Raw genomic sequence first — 19627 nt, forward strand, 5'->3', positions numbered from 1 at the left:
CCCCAGCTAGCAGGCACTTTTCTGCCATAGTTCTGGCTATAAAACTGCATAGGTTTTGAGGGGCCTGCCTTGTTTTTCCCATAAGCCCTGCTATTTCTATTGGGCAATTTTGCAGTGTAAGAATTTTTGGAAATTCGTACAAAGTTGTAGCACAAGTGCCTATATTAACTTACCAATGATCAATACCCTCTTTAAATATGCCATACTTACTGAGTCCACTTTCCAGGAGGACCTTTTATATGCATCTACATAAAAATCAAGCCACTGTGTGAGTTCATTTATTTCAAAGATATTTTCAGGCACTTGACATTTAGTCTGGTTTACCTTAAATAAAATATGACATGTGAGAAAGTTTTATATATAAACACAATTTTGCTTAATAGCTATAAATTAGATTATCAGAATAAATAGCAAGTTAAAGATACTTTAATGACCAGAATTTAGTTCTATCCAATTACCCCATCGCCAAAGCCCCAAACTTTCAGGAGCATAAAGAATACCTATGACTTAATCGTAGGAAGTGATGGTATGATGACAAACTTCTACTTACTTTTAATCCCTGGTCTGGGAATTAGATACCACATGCTGCAACTAAGATCTGATGCCACCAAATAAATAAATATTTAAAAATAAGTAAATGAATGAAATTTATATGGAAGAGCCAAATGCCAAAAATAGCCAAGATTCACTTTAAGAACAAGGTAGGAGTATTTCTCTTAGAAAAATGTAAATAATACAGAGCCACATAAAATGACTAACAGTGCAGAAGAGAGCTTGGAAATGAATCTCAGACACAGAAACTTGTTTTATCACAGTTCACATCACCTATCAGTGTAGAAAGGATGGGATTTCAGTTAAGTGGTGCTAGGTAATTGTTTGCATATGGAAAATAATGAAAATAAATTTTCAATTGGTTTAAACAGCTAACTGTGAAAGGCAAAGCTAACCTCAATACTCCCTTTAGACCTGGACAAGACTGACCTCTGCCCTGGGTCTCTGATTTAAGGTCTTTGCTCTGGCCCTTCTCCAGCCAATCCCCTTCCCACAAAGGGTATGCTGGGTCAAGGGCTGTGTCTATGCAGCCCACATATTCCCATCTACACTGAGCTCGAGAACCCAAGATCTTCAAGTCCCTGCTCAAATGGCTCCAAGAGCCCCAGGACCTGCACAGGCCTCTCCCTCCACTTGCTCTCTCAGGAGTGGCAGTCACAGGTGAGCACACCCCAAAGGTCCAGCGCACCAGGGCTGCTGCAGAAGGTGGGGACAGAACAGAGACAGGAGGTGAGAGGTGCACACATGGCCATGGGACACCCCTGGTGTGGGATAAAGCCAAGGTAGGAAAGGCAGGGCAGAGGCCCTGGGATGGGCCAGGGGGAGGGTCCATCGGCACCTCTGCTTTCACTGCAGAACTCTGCAAGGAGCTGATTTTTCTAAGTTCAAATCTGGCCTCCTCTGACACTGTGCTTAGTCCCTTCAGTCGCATCTGACTCTTTGCAACCCCATGGACTGCGGCCCACCAGGCTACTCTGTCCATGGGGATTCTCAGGAAAAGAATACTGGAGTGGGTTGCACGCCCTCCTCCAGGGGATCTTTCCAACCCAGGGATCGAAACCAGGTCTCCCACATTGCCCGCAGATTCTTTACCATCTGAGTCGCCAGGGAAGCCCTCCCCTGTCATCAGGAAGATTTATTTGTCAAGATGGGAGGACAGACTATACTTTATTTCATTCAACAGGTTGTTAGCTAGCTTTCTAACCTTTATACATTAGACATATGGTACAGGAGCCTCTGTTTGTATTCTCCCGCTGGTCCCAGGTATCATCTCTGTTAGAAGACTATCTGGAGCAGCTCTCAGGGCTAAATTAGGCCCTCTGCTTACTTTATAAATCTCACAAATGCCTAAAATAATTACCATCTGGTCCCTTCCAAAAAGAAGCCCTGCTGATCCCTGATTAAGGTGAATAGTTTAAAACTCTGAAGTGAAAGAAAAGTTTAAAACAAAACAGGTGGAGTAAAGATTATAAAGGAATGGATTGACAGCATCATCTACATTAAAATTAAGAATGTGGGTTCATCAAAAACCACCAACACAAGCTGCAAACTGGGACTTGATATTTGCAACACGTATAACAAAGGACTAGTGTCCAAAATAAAAAGTGCTCCTATAATCAGTAAGAAAAAGTTGAATGTATTTAAATTGAGCAAAAGGACAAGCATTTTACAGTAAAGGAAACAAGTACTACAATTATAAACATGAAAATATGCTCTAATGCATTAGAACCAGGGACAAACAATTAAAATCATAATTCGCCATCATTTCAATGTGGTACTAAATATATTTTCCAAATTTTAAAGTCAGACATGGGGCAACAGAATTCTCATCATCTCCTGGAGATGATTTAAACTGGTCCAACCACTTTGGAAGACTGTTACTACCAATAAAGAACAACATAATTCAATTCTATCAATTCCAGAATTAGGGATAGCAACTAAAAACTAACATTTGATACACAATACGTACCTTTTTACTATACATATCTCTTAGTGATGAACTCTAAGAGGTATGTACAAAAATGTAGACAGTAGTGTATTTACTCACAGAGAAACCCTCTTCCCGCCCCCCGCCCCCAGCAAATAGAATTGCAAACAGTACATACTACATATCAATCAATACTGGAATGGGAGGGGAATATGTATACCTATGGCTGATTCAAGTTGATGTCTGGCACAAACCAACATAATTTTGTAAAGCAATTATCCTTCAATTAAAAAATAAATAAATTTAAAATTAAAAAAACCAAAGCAACAAAAAATATATTCTATCTTTAGAATATAAAATCCAACATGTCTTAGTTACATTAGTCTGACAGTATTTTGGAATTTTTTGACATGGAATTTTGTTTTATAATTATTTACTATACTCTCTACAATGTTTTCGGAGAAGGCAATGGCACCCCACTCCAGTACTCTTGCCTGGAAAATCCCATGGACGGAGGAGCCTAGTGGGCTGCAGTCCATGGGGTCGCTAAGAGTTGGACACGACTGAGCGACTTAGCAGCAGCAGCAGCTACAATGTTTTTTCTGTTTGTATGTTTTGCTTGACAAATGCGAAGAACACTCTTTTTTCTATTTGTTACACTAAAAGTTGAAAAGTATTTTAAAGTTTTCCTAGTAATTAAAATTTAAAATGGCTGTATTCTTTGTGTACTTTTAGCTTTATGGTTTGAACCTGCTGCTGTTTTTTTGAAGCTGCTGCTGTTTTGAAGCTGCTGCTGTTGTTTTGAAGCTGACTGGTTTCACAAAAGATAAATATTCATGGTAGTTCATAATTTAGCAATAAAAATCAAGTACATATAATTTTTGTCTGGATTAAAAAAAAATACCGGAATGGGTACTTATGGTAGAGACATACTATAAACTCAGAAGTGAAAATGAGTTGAAATACAGACAGATGTATTAATCTGGATGAATCTATAAAATGAAACACTATGTAAGCAGCGTAGTCTATTCATATTAAATTTTTTTGAGGTTATTATTTATTTATTTATTTATTAAATTTTATTTTATTTTTTAAACTTTACAATATTGTATTAGTTTTGCCAAATATTGAAATGAATCCGCCACAGGTATACCTGAGTTCCCTGTCCTGAACCCTCCTCCCTCCTCCCTCCCCATACCCTCCCTCTGGGTCGTCCCACTGCACCAGCCCCAAGCATCCAGTATCCTGCATCGAACCTGGACTGGCGACTCGTTTCATACATGATATTATACATGTTTCAATGCCATTCTCCCAAATCTTCCCACCCCTCCCTCTCCCACAGAGTCCATAAGACTGATCTATGCATCAGTGTCTCTTTTGCTGTCTCGTACAGGTTATTGTTACCATCTTTCTAAATTCCATATATATGCGTTAGTATACTGTATTGGTGTTTTTCATATTAAATTTTGAAAACAGCAAAATTAAACAGCAGTGTCTAAAATTACATATAGCTATAAAACAATAAAGAAGTGTTAAGGGAACAAGTAACTGAAAATCCAGGATCCTGGTGGCCTTCAGGAGATGAGAAAGTACAGTCTGTGAGAGACACACAGGTATTCCTGAAGTTTTCTTTTTTAACATGGGTGATAGTTACACTGATGTCTGTTTTACCACTTGTCTTTAAACTGTACATAAATACTATACACACTCTATATGCATGACTTCACAAAAAAAACATTTTAAAAAAGCAATATCAAGTTCATGCTTTGTAAGAGTCTGCTTAAGATTCAAGCCAGGTGAAATCAAGGAAATTCTTATTGCAAAATAAAGATGTATGGGTTTCTAAATCAGCACTTACCCTATAGAGCTTTTTCAACACTTCTAGGAGAGCTTTAATGTGACTGTTATTCTCAGAACTTTCAGTCCAATAATGCAGTTGAGCAATGACAGCTCTTTTAAACATCTGGACCAGATTGATGAAAATAGATTCTTTCAGAGATGCCCAATATTCCTCTGAGGGATACAAAGGTAGATAACTGTTAGCATGTAATGTTTCTTGGATTCTTTCAATATTTTCTAAAGCAGTCAAAAAATTATTTTCTAAAAGTAGTCAATATTTTCTAAAACAGAGTATTTTCATATATATCATAGGTATCAATATAAAAACACATTTGTAATATACTTTTCAGTAAATATAATTGCAATTGAAAGTTTAGATGTCCTCAAAGATATGAGTTGAAATGAAAGTTTCGTGTCCTAAAAAAAAAGGATGCCTTAACAGTAACAGAACCACAAACCTGATCTAATTAATTTGTGAAGGGGGAAAAAAGCTAGACAAAATTAATTAGTCACATTTTTTGCCCCAGTGAAATAGCATACCGTATGAAAAACCAGATAAAAAACTATTTGTGATGATGACTCTTTTTTCACTCTGAGCATGAGTTTTTAACTCTTAAAAACCACCTTTCAGCATTGTGAAAAAGAAAACTGCTTTAAACAACTGCTTGTTCACTTACAATGTGACTTAAGAAAACATAAGAAAGGGCTTCCCTGAGCTGATATGCTAATTGTGTCGAAGACCGAAACAAAGTTTAATCAAGGCCTAGACCTAACTTCCAGTGTACTAGAAACACAGGGAAAAGAATAAACAATCAGACAAAACTAGATGTGAAACACTGTACAGAAAAACTGACCCAGGCTCTTCTTAAAAAAAAAAAATTCTGCAAAATACTTTTTGAGACAACTGCAAAAATCTAAACATGGCCTAGATATTATATAATACAGTGGAATCATGTCTAATCTTATTAGGTGTGATAACAAAGTCATTGTAATACAGGGTTCCATATCCTTACGAGATATGCATGCAAATATTATGGGTAAATGTCTCCAATTTACTTTCATATAGTTCAACAAAAATGAAACTTAATCTGTACATCAAGAGGGAGATGCTTACACAACAAAACTGCTACTGAGTGTCAGAGAGTATCTGGGATTTACTGTACTAGTCTTTCATTGTCTGGGAATGAAGTTTTTCTTAATGAAAAGTAGGGAGCAATGGACCTCATGACCAAGTCACACATGTATCATCACAAGATCACTAAAAAGTGACTAGGAACAATCCATTTTGGATGACCGCAGTAATGATTACAGCATGTTTATATGCTAAGAATATAAACTAAAAAACAAGAATATGTTTACAATATGTTTCCATTGAGAAGATTGTCATGTATTTTCAAGTGTAAACCATCAATCTTACCCAGAACCCCTGACATCTGGTCATTCATTTTACAAACAGCTTCTGCAAATGGAACCACCAGGCTCTCCCAGTTGTTACTATCATGCATCACAGGACATTCTGGGAGAAGGAAGAAAACTTCTAAAGCTTCTTGGTGTGGAGAATTAAATGGAAGATTTTTGAGCAGATTATCCTTGAGACATGAGGTTATCTGTGGTCAAAAAGGATCCGGGAAAAGACAAGTCAAACACAGCAGGAACTGGGTGCAGTTACTGTAATAAAATAACGTGTGGAACCTGGAGTTTCATTCCACCATGAAACTGGAATGATCACTTGTCTTTCTAAACCCCATGTTTACAATTCATCTCATCTACCCTCCCAAGTACCTAGGAGTACGTATTTGACAAGTATTTTCCCCATCCAGTTGTTGGCGTTTATGAAGGAGATCAAGAAGAAATCACATGTGCAAGACTGTACTAAATGCACAATGGACTCAGAATTAAAAAGCAGCCCCCTAATAAGTTCCATAGTCTTCCCTCCAGCTCCACTATCACACCTCACTTATTAAAGAGGAAGAATATGCCAGAATCTCCCAAAGTAAAACAAAAATTAAAAAACAAAAAAAAAAAGGAACTACAATGAAATCAACATGGTTTCCTGTTATCTTCTTACAGAATCACCTGTCTCATCAAACTCTCTCCACCAAACTCTAGTTTCTCTCTCTCCCAATATTCTTTCAATTTCCCCAATTCAGAATGCAAGTTGAAGAAAAATCTGAAGAAATGTGAAGAAAAAAGTTGAAGAAAAATTCAAATGGAATTGTGAATTTTTATGTGTTATGTGGGCTGAGGTAACAGTAATAATTTGTCTAAAAGCCCACTAAGAAGGTAAGATAGTGTTTCCAGGGTTCTTATTATTTGCCAGATATTCACATGTATAAGGTCATCTATTCTTGTCATTTCTCTGTATAATAGATATTATTATGCCTGATTTATAAATAAGAACTCTGCATGTCAGAGAAATTAACTTGCTCAGGGTCACAGAGCTAAGTAAGAATCTCTCCTGGTTCTTTCTGAATCCAAAGCTCAATCACTGAATTAGGAGATACTAGCAAATGTTCTCTCTAAATATACAAATTCTTATAACCATCTACTGTAAACATTATATTGGGTTCCCTCTACTAGGTTCAATCTTCAGTCATGCACACCTGATTACTACACTGTAACCCATTTCCATGCCTCCCTCTTCCTCTGTGCTCTTCATCATCCACACCCCCAAGCCTCCCAGCTCTTTAGAACCCCTGCAAAACTCTGGAGCCAGTTACAGAGTTTCACATCTTAGGCCCTGGTGCACACCCTCCTGGATTGCCTGGTCTTTCCTCTGTAGGAACCTGGTACAGTCTCCCTCCACCTTGGGCACCTTGTTTTGAGCACTCTAAATAGAACCAACCATTTACAGCCCGGAGTAATGAATGAATTCATTCACCCAAAAATGTTTATTATACACTCACTATGTTCTAAGCTAGGCATTTGGGAAGACTAAGTGTAGTTGCTCAGTCGTGTCCAACTCTTTGTGACCCCGTGGACTGCAGCCCACCAGGCTCCTCTGTCCATGGGATTCTCCAGGCAAGAATACTAGAGGGGGTTGCCATTTCCTTATCCAGGGGATCTTCCCGATCCAGGGATCAAACCTGGGTCTTCCGCATCACAGGCAGATGCTTTACCCTCTGAGCCACCAGGGAACCCAGTGAAGACATCCAGTCTTCACACTGACATCTGCACAAAGGTATCTGTCTCCCTTCATGAACTAAGAGCCTCTAAGAATGGGGAGCATGTCTCTCTCATCTGCATCAGGAATCCCACCACAATGCCCTACTCATGGCAGTATTCAACTGTTGGCTGAATAAATGAAGGAAGGCCAAGTCTGTGAGTTCATATCACAGAAACCTCAAAATAGAAACATTATAGGTCTTTTGATCCAACTATCTCGTCTGAAACAATGGGAAACTGCTCCACGATTATGTTGCTTGCACTGTATGTGATACTGTTCTGTCGCAACCAAGGTATATTAACCTTAGTGGTGAACTAGTCCAACTTCTTCATGAATGCAGAAATGGTTTTCTATTTTTGGTGATCTTTCCAAGTGCTGCAGAGTCCTGGATAAAGGTGCTTAATTAGGGATCCATTTTACTTCAGACTCCTAATTGGGCTGTGGTTCTGCCAAAGTTAATATAATTAAATTTTCCATCTTCCCTTGAGAGAAAAGAATGTATGTAAGAGAGAACTTGCAGCTAAGATACAGAATGTGGATTGTGACAGAGCCAGAGAGCAGGTGAGAGAGCTGACAGCAGGGAGGGAATGAGTGGATATGGAGGGAAAGAGAACGAGAGCCACAGAAGCAGAAGGAAAGGCCAAATCGGGGAGGGACAGAAAAGCAAAGAGAGGAGAAGTGGAAGTGGGGGAGAGAAAAGAACCAGAGACTTAGGAAGAAACAGATTGAGCGAAGCACACAGATAATACTACCCCTAGATCAATCAGTACAGTAGAACAGGGAAATAAATTAATAAAAGCTATATATTAGGAAAGGCTATATTAAAAAAGGAAGTATATTTGAAGCATCTCCAAGTGCGAAGCCTAAGGATAGTAATAACAGTGCTGCAACAAAGAAGCAACAATCCCAGAAAGAATAAGAACATTCTAGAATCTACAGAAAAGGAACAGCAATGCAACGAAACACAGAAGAAGAACCCAAGAAAGAAGCCCTTTCTGAGGGGGACAGTCACATTAGAAAAGGTGTTCTCATTTCTATACTTAAGTGTAAAATAATTGCAAATAATATGCTGCTCTTATTCTCGTGTAACCGTCTCAGCAAATATTTTAATAATCTTCCTAAAGTCAGAGTTGAAAACATTCCCTCTAGGGGAGTCTGTGCATATACGTGTAAACATGTGTGCATACAGATGAACTGTTTTGACTATCTGTAACCTATGTTCCTACTATTTCACCCTATGTGGGGAAACTCCTGAATACTATTGGAGTTTAACTTAATTTATATAAGCCACAGGGCTTCAGAGAATATATGAAAACAAAATACTTCTTCTGAAATTTTGAGTTCTTATAAAAATGTTTCAGTGTATTTTCTTTTTCCAAGTAACAATCTGAAGAATACCACCGTGTTAGTAATCCAGTCCTTTTGGGTTAATTCCTTAAAGGTGTTCCTTGCTGTATTCAAGTCCAAATGAATAGATATCATTTCTCCATCTATTCTGTGAAGGAAGATAAATGAAAGATAGATAAGTAAGTAAATGAAAAAAGAGGCTTCAAGATTAAGTATTTTATTATTTATCCAGATGAAAAGTTTATTCTAAAGCTTGCTTCATTTTAATAAAATTATTTTTTCTCACCTTTACAATAACATATGATTGTTTCTAAAATGCCAAAAAAATATCAAGTCTGCATTAACAATATATATGCTATCAGACTTTATATCAGATACTGTCTTACCTTAAATGAGTAATCAATAAATATTTATTTTCCAGTAAATTAAAAAAAAAAAAAAAAAACAGCCAAAGATAAAAGGTAAGTTTTTCTTGTTTCCCAGTTTCATGAACCAGAAGCAGGAACCAAAAAAGGGGTCTCCAAGCAGTAAATTTGTAGTAATCCAATAGAAAATTACTAATGAAATGACTATCTTAACCCAAGAATTATACTGGATTGAATATATTACTAAAATAGACACATTCTTTGTGAAATAATATATTTAGTGTCTGAAAAGAGACAAATTCTTTTAAATAAATATTATACCAATATTTAGGAAAAGAAGTACAAAGTCATTCTTTCATATACTTAAAAATTCAAAGAAACCTAAGTATCCAGAAATAAAGAAACAAATCAATTAAGATATGTCCTTCCCATGGAATACCTTGCAACCATTAAAATGATGTTATGGAGACATACTATTATAAAAATTGAATAAAACAGAAAGTGGACAAAACGTTAAGTATAAAGAAATATATAAAACAATTCCATTTTTTGTAAAAGAACACATTTGCATAGAAAAAGATATTTATACAAACTCTAGCTATTATGTGTAAGTGCTGAATTTTGGCTGATTTTCATTTTTGTTGTTCTTTCATGTCATTTTTTTTTTACATTTTCTACAGCAAACATGTATGTGCTTTTGTAGGGGAAAAGGTAATTTTTTAAATGAGATATTATTTTACCCTCAAACCATTTTATCATTTTTTAATAATTTTAATGAAAAATTTTTATAAACATTTTAAATAAAATTTTAATAAAATATAATTTTATAATTTTTCTTTATAATTTCTTTCACAATTTTTTAAATGAGACATAACTGACACGTAACATTATACTAGTTTCAGGTGTGTACAACATAGTGCATTGATACATGTAGAGCATATACTGTGAAACAATCACTACACAGTTACAAATTTTTTCCTTGTGATGAGAACTTTTAAGATCTATTCTCTTAAGGAAGGAAGGAAGGAAAGTCGCTCAGTCGTGTCCGACTCTTTGCGACCCCATGGACTATACAGTCCATGGAATTTGCAAGGCCAGAATACTGGAATGGGTAGCCTGTCCCATCTCCAGGGGATCTTCCCAACCCAGGGATCGAACCCAGGTCTCCCACATTGCAGGAGGATTCTTTACCAGCTGAGCCACAATTCTCTTAGCCAACTTTCAAATATACAATACAGTATTATTAATACTAATCATAGTAACCATGCTATCATTACAGAATACTTTTAACAAAATTTTAAATTTATTATAATATATATTACCTTTCCCTTAAAAAACTTCCAGTCAGACATGCAGGAGATGAAAATATCTCTCTTATTTCCCTATATTAGGAATAAGATTGTGGTTAAAACAAATCAGAATATGTCTCCTTATACAAGAGGCATAATAATTGTCCTTCAAACTCCTCCTGCTATCTCTGAGTTATCTGAATACTGCCATGTGCATCTGAAAGTCTATTTCATTTGTGAAATCTCAAAATTTCAGAGGCAAACAAAGAAATAAAAAGATACGTATTCAGAGAAGCAACAGGAGAAGAGAAGGTTTGACCAAGGGTCAGTATTGTAAGACAAATAAAACACTCCCAACATACCCAGTTTCCCAAGCCTTATTTATTTCTATTCTACTGAAGTGGAAACAAAATAGAGGGTGGGGGAGTATGCTCAGTTCCATCTTAGAAGTAACTGCACAAACAGTTCTTGACCATTCGTGCTCTCCAAGTCAAGATGCAGCTATTTGGTGTAACTACTTTCCAGAATTATAAAGCAATACCTAAAGTGTCTCTAAAAGGAAATGCTTGTAAAAATGAGTACAATCTTTAACGATGGTAGGAGTTCTATTATTTACAACAAGGTTGCCTAAGATGTTCAGCTGTGAGTAAGAATTCAACAAACAAGAGACCCAAAGTCAAGCAGGGCTGGGAAACTATACACTATATTTCCTGCTCAGAGTCACAATTACACAAACATATCAAAGGCCCAGAGAGGTCCTGCAATAAAGAGAGCTGCCCTCATGGAGCTTAAGTGCTAGTTGTGATGATTAATTGTATGTATCAACTTGGCCAGAGAATTGGTCAAACACCAATCTAGATGTTGCTGTGAAGGTATTTTTTTAGACAGCATTAACATTCAAATCAGCAGAGTTTGAGTAAAGCAGATTACCCTCTATAACGGGGGTGTGCCTTATCCAATCAGCTGTAAAGGTCTTAAGAGGAAGTGTTAAGGAAGAGGAAATTCTGCCTTCAGACAGCCTTGGGACTCAAGCTTAATATAATTCTTCCCTAGATCTCCAACCTGCAGTCTTGTCTCACAGATTTTGCACTTGCCACCCCCTACAACTGAGTGTGTGTGTGCTCAGTTACTCAGTCGTGTCTAACTCTTTGTGACCTCCAGGGCTATAGCCTGCCAGGCTCCTTGGTCCATACAATTTCCCAGGCAAGAATACTGGAATTTTCACTCCTTAAAAATCTCTCTCTACACACACACACCCTCTTACTGATTCTGTTTCTCTGAAGATCACCAAGTAGTAGACCACTGTGTGATGATTTAGTCACTAAGTCATTTCCAACTCTTGTGACCCCACAGACTGTAGCCCACCAGGCTCCACTGTCCATGGGATTTCCCAGGCAAGAACACTGGAGTGAGTTGCCATTTCCTTTTCCAAGGGATCTTACTGACCCAGGGATCAAACTCTCATCTCCTAAATTGTATGATTCTTTACTGTTGAGCCCCTAGGGAAGCCAAACAGACTACTAATGGACCACAAAATCTTACATCTTTGTACTGTGCAAAATCAACTGGGAAAACACTGATTTAAAGAGCTATATGAGCAGACACTTAGGTTGTACCTTTTTGTATTTTGCCATCGTTTAGTCCCCACATCAGCAATCCATCTCTTTACAGTGCCTTCATTCAAGGTAGGAATTTTCCTCCTCAGATTCACATAGGAATTCTGTAAACAAAATAGTAGAATATAGTAATCTAGATACAAATGAAATAGGTCTTCAACTTTTAGGCACCTTCTAAGGATAGAGCATAATACTAAGTATGGATAATATAGCTCTGGAAAATCATAAAGATTCTACCAAGGAACAATTAATCATTTGCCTGGTTGCCAGTTTCTTGACCAAGGATGTTTAGATCCAAAGTAAACTTCTCTGAATGCCCCAACACTGAACGCTTTATACGGATATGACCAGATTAAATTGAACATTAGAGAGTTTGGGGAGATCCTGAAAGGACTGGGTACAGAAGCAGCAAGAACTCAATTTGCCTTGGTGAAGTAGGATGTGGAGATTATGGACTGATTATTCATAAGACTATGAACCTCGGGTCTTTATTAATACTGGCTGGCAACGTCACTTCAAAATGTTAACCCATTAGCTTCTTAAAACCCTAACCAAAATGCCATTTGCAAGGAGCTTCCTGAAAGGTAAGTAGAATCTAGGGAAATCACACTTATTTGACATACAGTATGGGAAAAATCTGCCGATTCTTGTTGAGTAAAGATGCATGCGGTTTAGACAATAAAGGGTCAATAACGTCTAGCCATTCCCCAACATGAGCCTAGGAACATCATGATTTTGGAATTCACCAAATCTAGATTCTGAAAATTTTTGTTTTACTTAGATACCAACTTATAAAACTTCTAGTCTCTAACTCCTAAGGTAAGTAACAACAAAAATAAACAAACGGGACCTAATCCAACTTACAAGCTTTTGCACAGCAAAGGGAATCATAAAAATGGAAAAGACAACCTATGGAATGGGAGAAAATATCTGCAGACAACATGACTGACATGGGCTTAACCTGCAAAGTATACAAAAAGCTCGGCAACTCTATTAAGGTCCTCTGCCCATTTCCTCATTTGGTTGGTTGTTTTTTCATTGTTGAGTTGCCGAGCTCTTTGTATACTTTGAAATTTCTCTAATGAAGACATATAGATGGCCAGTAGGCACATGAAGACGCTGAACATCACACATATTAGAGAAACGCCAAGCAAAACTACAATGAGGTACCACTTCACACTGGTCAGAATGGTCATTATTAAACAGTCTACAAATAACAAATGCTGGAGAGGATGTGGAGAAAAGGGAACCATCCTATACTGTTGGTAGGAATGTAAGTTGGTGCAGCCACTATGGAAAACAGAATGGAGGACCCTCAGAAAAGTAAAAATAGAATTACTATATGACACAGCAATCCCACTCCTGGGTATATACCCACAAAACACTGTAATTCAAAAAGCTACATGTACCCCATGGTCACAGGAGCATTATTCACAATAGCCAAACATGGAAACCACCTAAATGTCTGCCAACAGAAGAATGGATAATCAAGAAATGTGACACGTTTATACAATGGAATATCACTCAGCCATAAAAAGAACAAAAATCATGCCATTTGTAGCAACATGGAAGGCAACTAGAGATTATCATACTAAGTGAAGTAAGTCAGGAAAAGTACCATATGATACCACTTCTATGTAAAATCTAAAATATGGCAAAAATGAACCTACCTACAAAAGAGAAACAGATTCACAGGCACAGAGAATAGACTCGTGGTTGCTAAGGAGGAGGCCAAGAGAGAAAGAGGGGTGGACTGGGAATTTGGGGTTCGTAAACGCAAACTATCACATTAACATGCATAAAAAACAAGGTCCTACTGCATAACACAGGCAACCGTATCCAGTCTCCTGGGATAAACCACCATGGAAAAGAATAGTAAAAGAATGTATATACATATGAAACTGAAGTCATTCTGCTGTACAGCAAAGATTGGCACAATATTATAAATCAACTATACTTCAATTAAAAAAAAAACTTCTAGAGATCTTTTTTTACCTCTTTTTCCATCCAAATCAAAATGCTTTGATTCCCTCCAGCAACTATTATTAACTCCTTTACTGAGGTGCTGCTTTCTGAAAGGAATTTACAAAAAATTAGAAACTCATGTGATACAAACATACACACACAAGTAACTTTAGATCCTTCTTAAACTGAGTCCTTTTATCTTTCTGACAGACAAAGAGTCAGTACACTTCCCACTCACAAAGCAAAAATACATATCTACTTCAGGGTGAAGTCTAGTTGGCAAACAGGTGATTCGGAAGGCTGACAACGTGGTATCAGTTTAATATACATGGTTACTATAAATGCTTATATATTCAACACAGTCAAACAAATACTTGATTAGTTAACTGTTCCCTGGTTTAATTTAGCACCTATTACTAAAAACCACATTCTAGGAACTTCCCTGGAAGTCCAGTCATTAGGACTCCATGTTTCCACTGCAGGGAGCACGGGTTCGATCCCTGGTCAGGGAACTAAGATCGTACAAGTCACCTGGTGCAGCCAAAAACAAACAAACAAAAAGCCCTTTCTACAACTCAAGATTTAATCAGTGACTATTGGCTCTGAAGAATGTTAACAGTACTTCAAAGGCCTATGTACGTGGTTATAAGAAATTAGATATAAGATACAAACTGCTTATGGAAATAACCGTATCGTTCATTTCCCCAGAAGAACTGAGAGAACTTTAGTACTTTAGGTCACCACTAAGCTTTCAGAAACAAGTGACCCAAGTGCTCCAAGGCACTTCTATAGTGAAACCTTTCAGAGTTAAGCCTCTGAAGTTACACAGTGCAAACACAGTTCAAGTCTAGCCCAAACTGCTTACAGGCTAACCCTTCACTTTCCAAGTCTCTGTGCCCTCCAGTAAGATGGGACTGAAAGCTCACATCTCCTGATGCTGCTTAAGGACAGGTAAGAAGACACAAGCAAGTTAAGTACAGTTACACTGCCTGGTGTATGTCAGCTGCTTATCATTCTGAGGGTTTTTTATGATTAGGAGTCAGTTTAGTCAGGTAAGAAAACCAATCATCATGGAAATGATAGGTCCCTTGAAGACTGGAATCAGAGACTGCAAAGGCCTCTGAACCCATATAGTTGGTTTTTTTTTTTTTTTTTTTTAATGTTCTATCATTCTAAGTTCACATTAATCTTAACCTGAAGGGCTTAGAAAACTAATGGCTATTCTGACTTGATAAATTAGATACGGTATGTTAAGTTATTTACAAGTAAACATGAAATCAGTAAAATTCCATTCATAGTCATACATTTTTCTTGGTACATTACACACTTAGGAAAATCAGGTTTTCAACAAAGGCATTTATGCCAAATCCTGTGCTCCCACAGAATTTACCAGATTTGAGTTCTTCACTTGATAGCAATTTCATGGGACGTGGTATCAGCTGATTACGTGTCCCACCGTTTCCCAGTTGTCCTTCTTTTCCAGAACCAAAAGAAAAGACCTTTCCCGTATCAGAAACATAGGCAAGTGTGTGCTGCCTAATAAACAGAAGCACATACAGTCAATTCTCAATTCTCCATAATGATCAGAATATGCAGCAATCTGGTAAAACTTCAGAATAGAAATTATGCTACCCAGTGAGTGAAACTAGTTAACAAACTCCAAGTGGATGAAATTAGCCATGTGGAAACTAAGAAATCACTAATGTGTAGCTGAGGTGATTTTGGAACCCCAAAGTCCACTGAAAGCCATGATGCTGCATCCTGGCAAAGGATTTCCCTTGGTCAGAACAGGCACCACCCCTAGCATTCTACTCCTTTTTTAGGCCTTGGCTTGAGTCACCACCTCCTGGAAGCCATCTCTGAGCTCCTCCCCTTCCCCATCCTAGAAGATGGAATCAGGTGATCCTGAGCTCCAACTCTACTTCCCAAAGACCTTTAATTATGCTGATTTTCTTACCAATCTGATTAATGGCCTCTCCTATTATACAGATGTATAAGGAAAGAATTTGGCCTTGCTCAGAGCTCTGGCCTTTATTCTCACCTCTAGGGAGGTGATGTCTAACCTCTTAGAATTTCCCAAGTGATAGGAGTGTCTCTGTTATTCATGGCAGGCCCCTTGACCACACCTAATAGTTTATCAAAGTGGCTCATAGAGGCCCCTCCAGCTATAGGTAAGCTGAACCTCTGGGTACACAGAGGCTGGAGTCTGAGTTCAGTCACATGGGCAATAATTCAATCAATCATGACTAAGCAATGAAAGTCTGGACTTGGGTGAACTTCCCTAATTGACAATATTCTTCACAGTCATGTATCAGGCTGGGAGGAGGTAACACTGTCCATGCCTCCAAGGGGAGTGGACATCAGAAGCTCCTCATTTGCACCTCTTTTAGACTCTGTCCTATGCAGCTCTTCCTTTAACTCTATTGATAATTTGTATCCTCCTCTTAAAATTGACCATCAGTATAATAGCTTTCAGTGAGCCTTGTGTCTTTCCAGTAAACTCGCCTGTGTTAGTAGGGGTGCTTCTCTGGTTTGCATTAAGACATGTCTAAGGTGAGGATTCCTCCTGTAACACATGCTACTCAGAGGAGTGTGTGTCATGAAAAATCCAAAGTGGTGACAAAGTTTCTTTGGTTAACACAGATAGAGTGAGGATATCAATGAGTAATCCTTTCTAACTCGTTTGTTCATTTTTTCCAAATAAATAATTTTTTAAAAGATAAAGTGCATTTTAATGTTTACAAAGGTATTTCACTGAAGGACCAACAGAAAGTATATTTACATATTTAAAAAATCAATTAAAATAAATATGTATACTAAAATAAAGATTATGATTGTCTAACAATGTGAATTAAGCATTTTCACCTATCTGAAAATGTTTGATAGTTTTAACTCAAAGAAACTGAAGAGAAATTTTATTAAACTACCTATCTAAATTTATTATATTTATCTTATCAATTTTTATTGATACTTTACAACTTACCTTCCACATGCTATCTGGGTCACTCTATTTCCAACAAGCCCAGTTACCAAACGGGGTCTTAACTCATTCTGTGTTGAATTGTGACCGAGTTGCCCGTACTTTCCATCACCAAAAGTAAACACCAGTCCACTCTAAGAAAGGGAATTTCTTATCAGAAATTAGAGAATATGACACAGAAGTAACACTCACTTCTGTGGAGGCATCAGTGAAAAATCAATAAAATCACCATCAGAACAAAGCCCCCCAATTATCAGGACAGTCCTGCATGGGGAAGCAGTGACCTTGCTTCCCCAGGAAACACCAGCTGCCCATATCTCCATGTTCTAGTGCTCTCTCCACTACAAAGTGCTCTTCTGGAACTGCAGTCAAAGAGACAAGGGTACACTAACCTTTGTGAGCAGCGCAGTGTGACAGCCACCACAAGCAAGAAATTCAACTTTCTGATCATCCAGTGTTTCAATACAGGAAGGAGAATCTTTATCTACACAAGGAAAAGAAGAGTTCAAGTAACCACAAGGAAACATTGAATTTCATACTGGAGTTCCACGCTACTGATAAAACACCCAGATTACTTCCTCTAGGCCCATCACAGTAGCTCCCAACACACTCTGACAAGAAAGGCTCTATGCTGGTAGATTTAGGTCTGAAACTGGAACAGGGGTGGTGGTCAAAGGGCCACACTTGGGGGTACTCACCTGTGAAGTGTCACTTTCACTTCCCAGAGCCCCTTCTTCTCTTTTTAAACCTGACTTGATTAGCTTTCGTTGCAGCATATCTGGTATTTCCAATTCTAGTCTAGCATTATTACCCTTCTAATGAACCTAAAGCTTCTTATTTTTCTTTCAAATTCTCTAGTGGAGAGAATTGCCTTACACTACCTCTTCTCTCTATCACGATTACTTCCTTATCCCAAAGAGATTCAGCAAAAGTAAGTTCAGCGGTCCTTTATTCCTTTTCCTCCTGTGAAATGACTTATGGGTTCTCCTGAGTAACTAGCACGGGGACATGTGAGGCAGAAATGCAGTATCTGACCAGTAACCCTAGGCAGAATGTGTATATTACCACGGCTGATAAAGCATCGGAGTTTGCCACACCTGAAATCTCTAACAAGGGGTTTGGGGTCATCAGAAATATTGACTTTTTCTTTGGGGAGGTAGCTCAGTAATGCGAATTACATGTTTATGTGTGTCTACACACATGTAATTAAAACCTTACCACGATTGTATTAATAGATATTTAAAGTCCACAGGTACCTTAAAGGTCACTTCATCCAAACTCATCACTTTACAGAAAAAGAAAATGAGACATGGAGAAAAATGAAGTGACTTGGGTAGGCGAAATTAGTTAATGTGGAAGTGGGAATCACAGCCCAGATATTCCGATCTCTTGTCCAACGCTCTTTCCCTTTTTCCCACTTGACCCAGACACTCATCTCAATTACAGCCATGACCTGCACACTGCGTGTGTTGTTTAGACCGATTCTACACTGAACACAGAGAGATAACCAGGCAAATCAGTGCTAATGAAAGCGGGAATCTGAACCATTTTTGGTTCAGATTACATTCCAATTATATTCATTTCTCTTATATGTCAAATATATTTGTTTATAATATGAAATTTTAAAATATATTTCCATACTGTAGGTGTGGCCCAGGCCCAGCTGTCCACAATCATTTCTTCCCCAAGAGTAAACATTTCCGGACATGGATAAGGCCATGCTGTGGGCTTCTCCTGCAGAAATCTGAACCAAGGGGACTCCTGAGAGGTTCTCCACAATCTCCGGTGTAGAAGTTGAGGCAAATATTCTTCCAACTCCAAGCTGGCCATCTAAGTTCTGTCCCCAAGCAAAAAGCTCACCACCTTGACATTAACAGAGAAAATGCTGTCTTAGTTTAAAATGCAGCAGACATCACCCTAGGACATTATATTCTATCCATACTACACCATTACAATCTCGTCCATTCAAACTGACAGGACTGCTCAGATCTCAAGACTCAGTCAGAAAAACTAGAAGAAACTTCTCTTCAGCAGTAAAAGTTACAGTTCCTTATCTCCTACCTCAAAGGGTAGTATTAAGAACTGGATGTCTGTGTTCGCCCAAAACTCCTATGCTGAAATCCTATCCTTCAGTGTGATAGTATTAGGAAGTGGCCTTTGGGGTGGTGACTAAGATTGGATGAGATCATGATAGGGGGAGCACTCATGAATGGGATTAATGCCCTTATAAAAGGGTCCCCAGAGAGCTCTCTTGTCCTTTCCACTTGTAAGAAGACTGCCCTCACTAGATACCAAATCTGCTAAAACCCTGAACTGGACTTCAAATTTCTGCTGTTTAAATCACCTACTCTATTTTTATTATAGCGACCCAAACAGACAAAGAATAAAGCTATTGGAATATATTACAATCAAATTCAAGAAATACTTATTTTTAAAAACTCACAGGATGGGCCTATGAAAGACAGAAATACTCTACTTTTGAAAACTAAAAACCCCAAACTACCTTTCTTTCTCTCCCTCTCCATGTGCCCAAAGATGCTAAATAAATAATGTAAACATACATTTGAAATTGCAGTACAGT

The 19627-nt window shown here is 37.9% G+C and overlaps 2 protein-coding genes across 3 annotated transcripts in view; one reads left to right on the forward strand and one right to left on the reverse strand.

The window, feature by feature from the left end:
- PYURF (PIGY upstream open reading frame) overlaps positions 1 to 19627 on the forward strand; it is an 88075-nt gene that overhangs the window by 27244 nt on the left and 41204 nt on the right. The gene's annotated exons all lie outside the window — the stretch shown is intronic.
- HERC5 (HECT and RLD domain containing E3 ubiquitin protein ligase 5) overlaps positions 1 to 19627 on the reverse strand; it is a 44988-nt gene that overhangs the window by 20490 nt on the left and 4871 nt on the right. Inside the window, exons 4-14 of one of the 2 annotated variants that reach the window (XM_070372159.1) lie at positions 18688 to 18909; positions 17439 to 17530; positions 17050 to 17180; positions 15457 to 15602; positions 14097 to 14173; positions 12102 to 12205; positions 10519 to 10578; positions 8886 to 8979; positions 5736 to 5925; positions 4338 to 4492; positions 211 to 324 (exon numbers count right to left, since the gene is read on the reverse strand). In XM_070372159.1, coding sequence (XP_070228260.1) covers positions 211 to 324; positions 4338 to 4492; positions 5736 to 5925; positions 8886 to 8979; positions 10519 to 10578; positions 12102 to 12205; positions 14097 to 14173; positions 15457 to 15602; positions 17050 to 17180; positions 17439 to 17530; positions 18688 to 18909 — 1385 coding nt within the window. The remainder of the gene's footprint in view (positions 1 to 210; positions 325 to 4337; positions 4493 to 5735; positions 5926 to 8885; positions 8980 to 10518; positions 10579 to 12101; positions 12206 to 14096; positions 14174 to 15456; positions 15603 to 17049; positions 17181 to 17438; positions 17531 to 18687; positions 18910 to 19627) is intronic. The other variant, XM_070372160.1, reaches the window with a different exon arrangement.

This window comes from Bos mutus, chromosome 6, assembly GCF_027580195.1.
Source record: "Bos mutus isolate GX-2022 chromosome 6, NWIPB_WYAK_1.1, whole genome shotgun sequence".
NCBI classification, from domain to species: Eukaryota; Metazoa; Chordata; class Mammalia; order Artiodactyla; family Bovidae; genus Bos; species Bos mutus.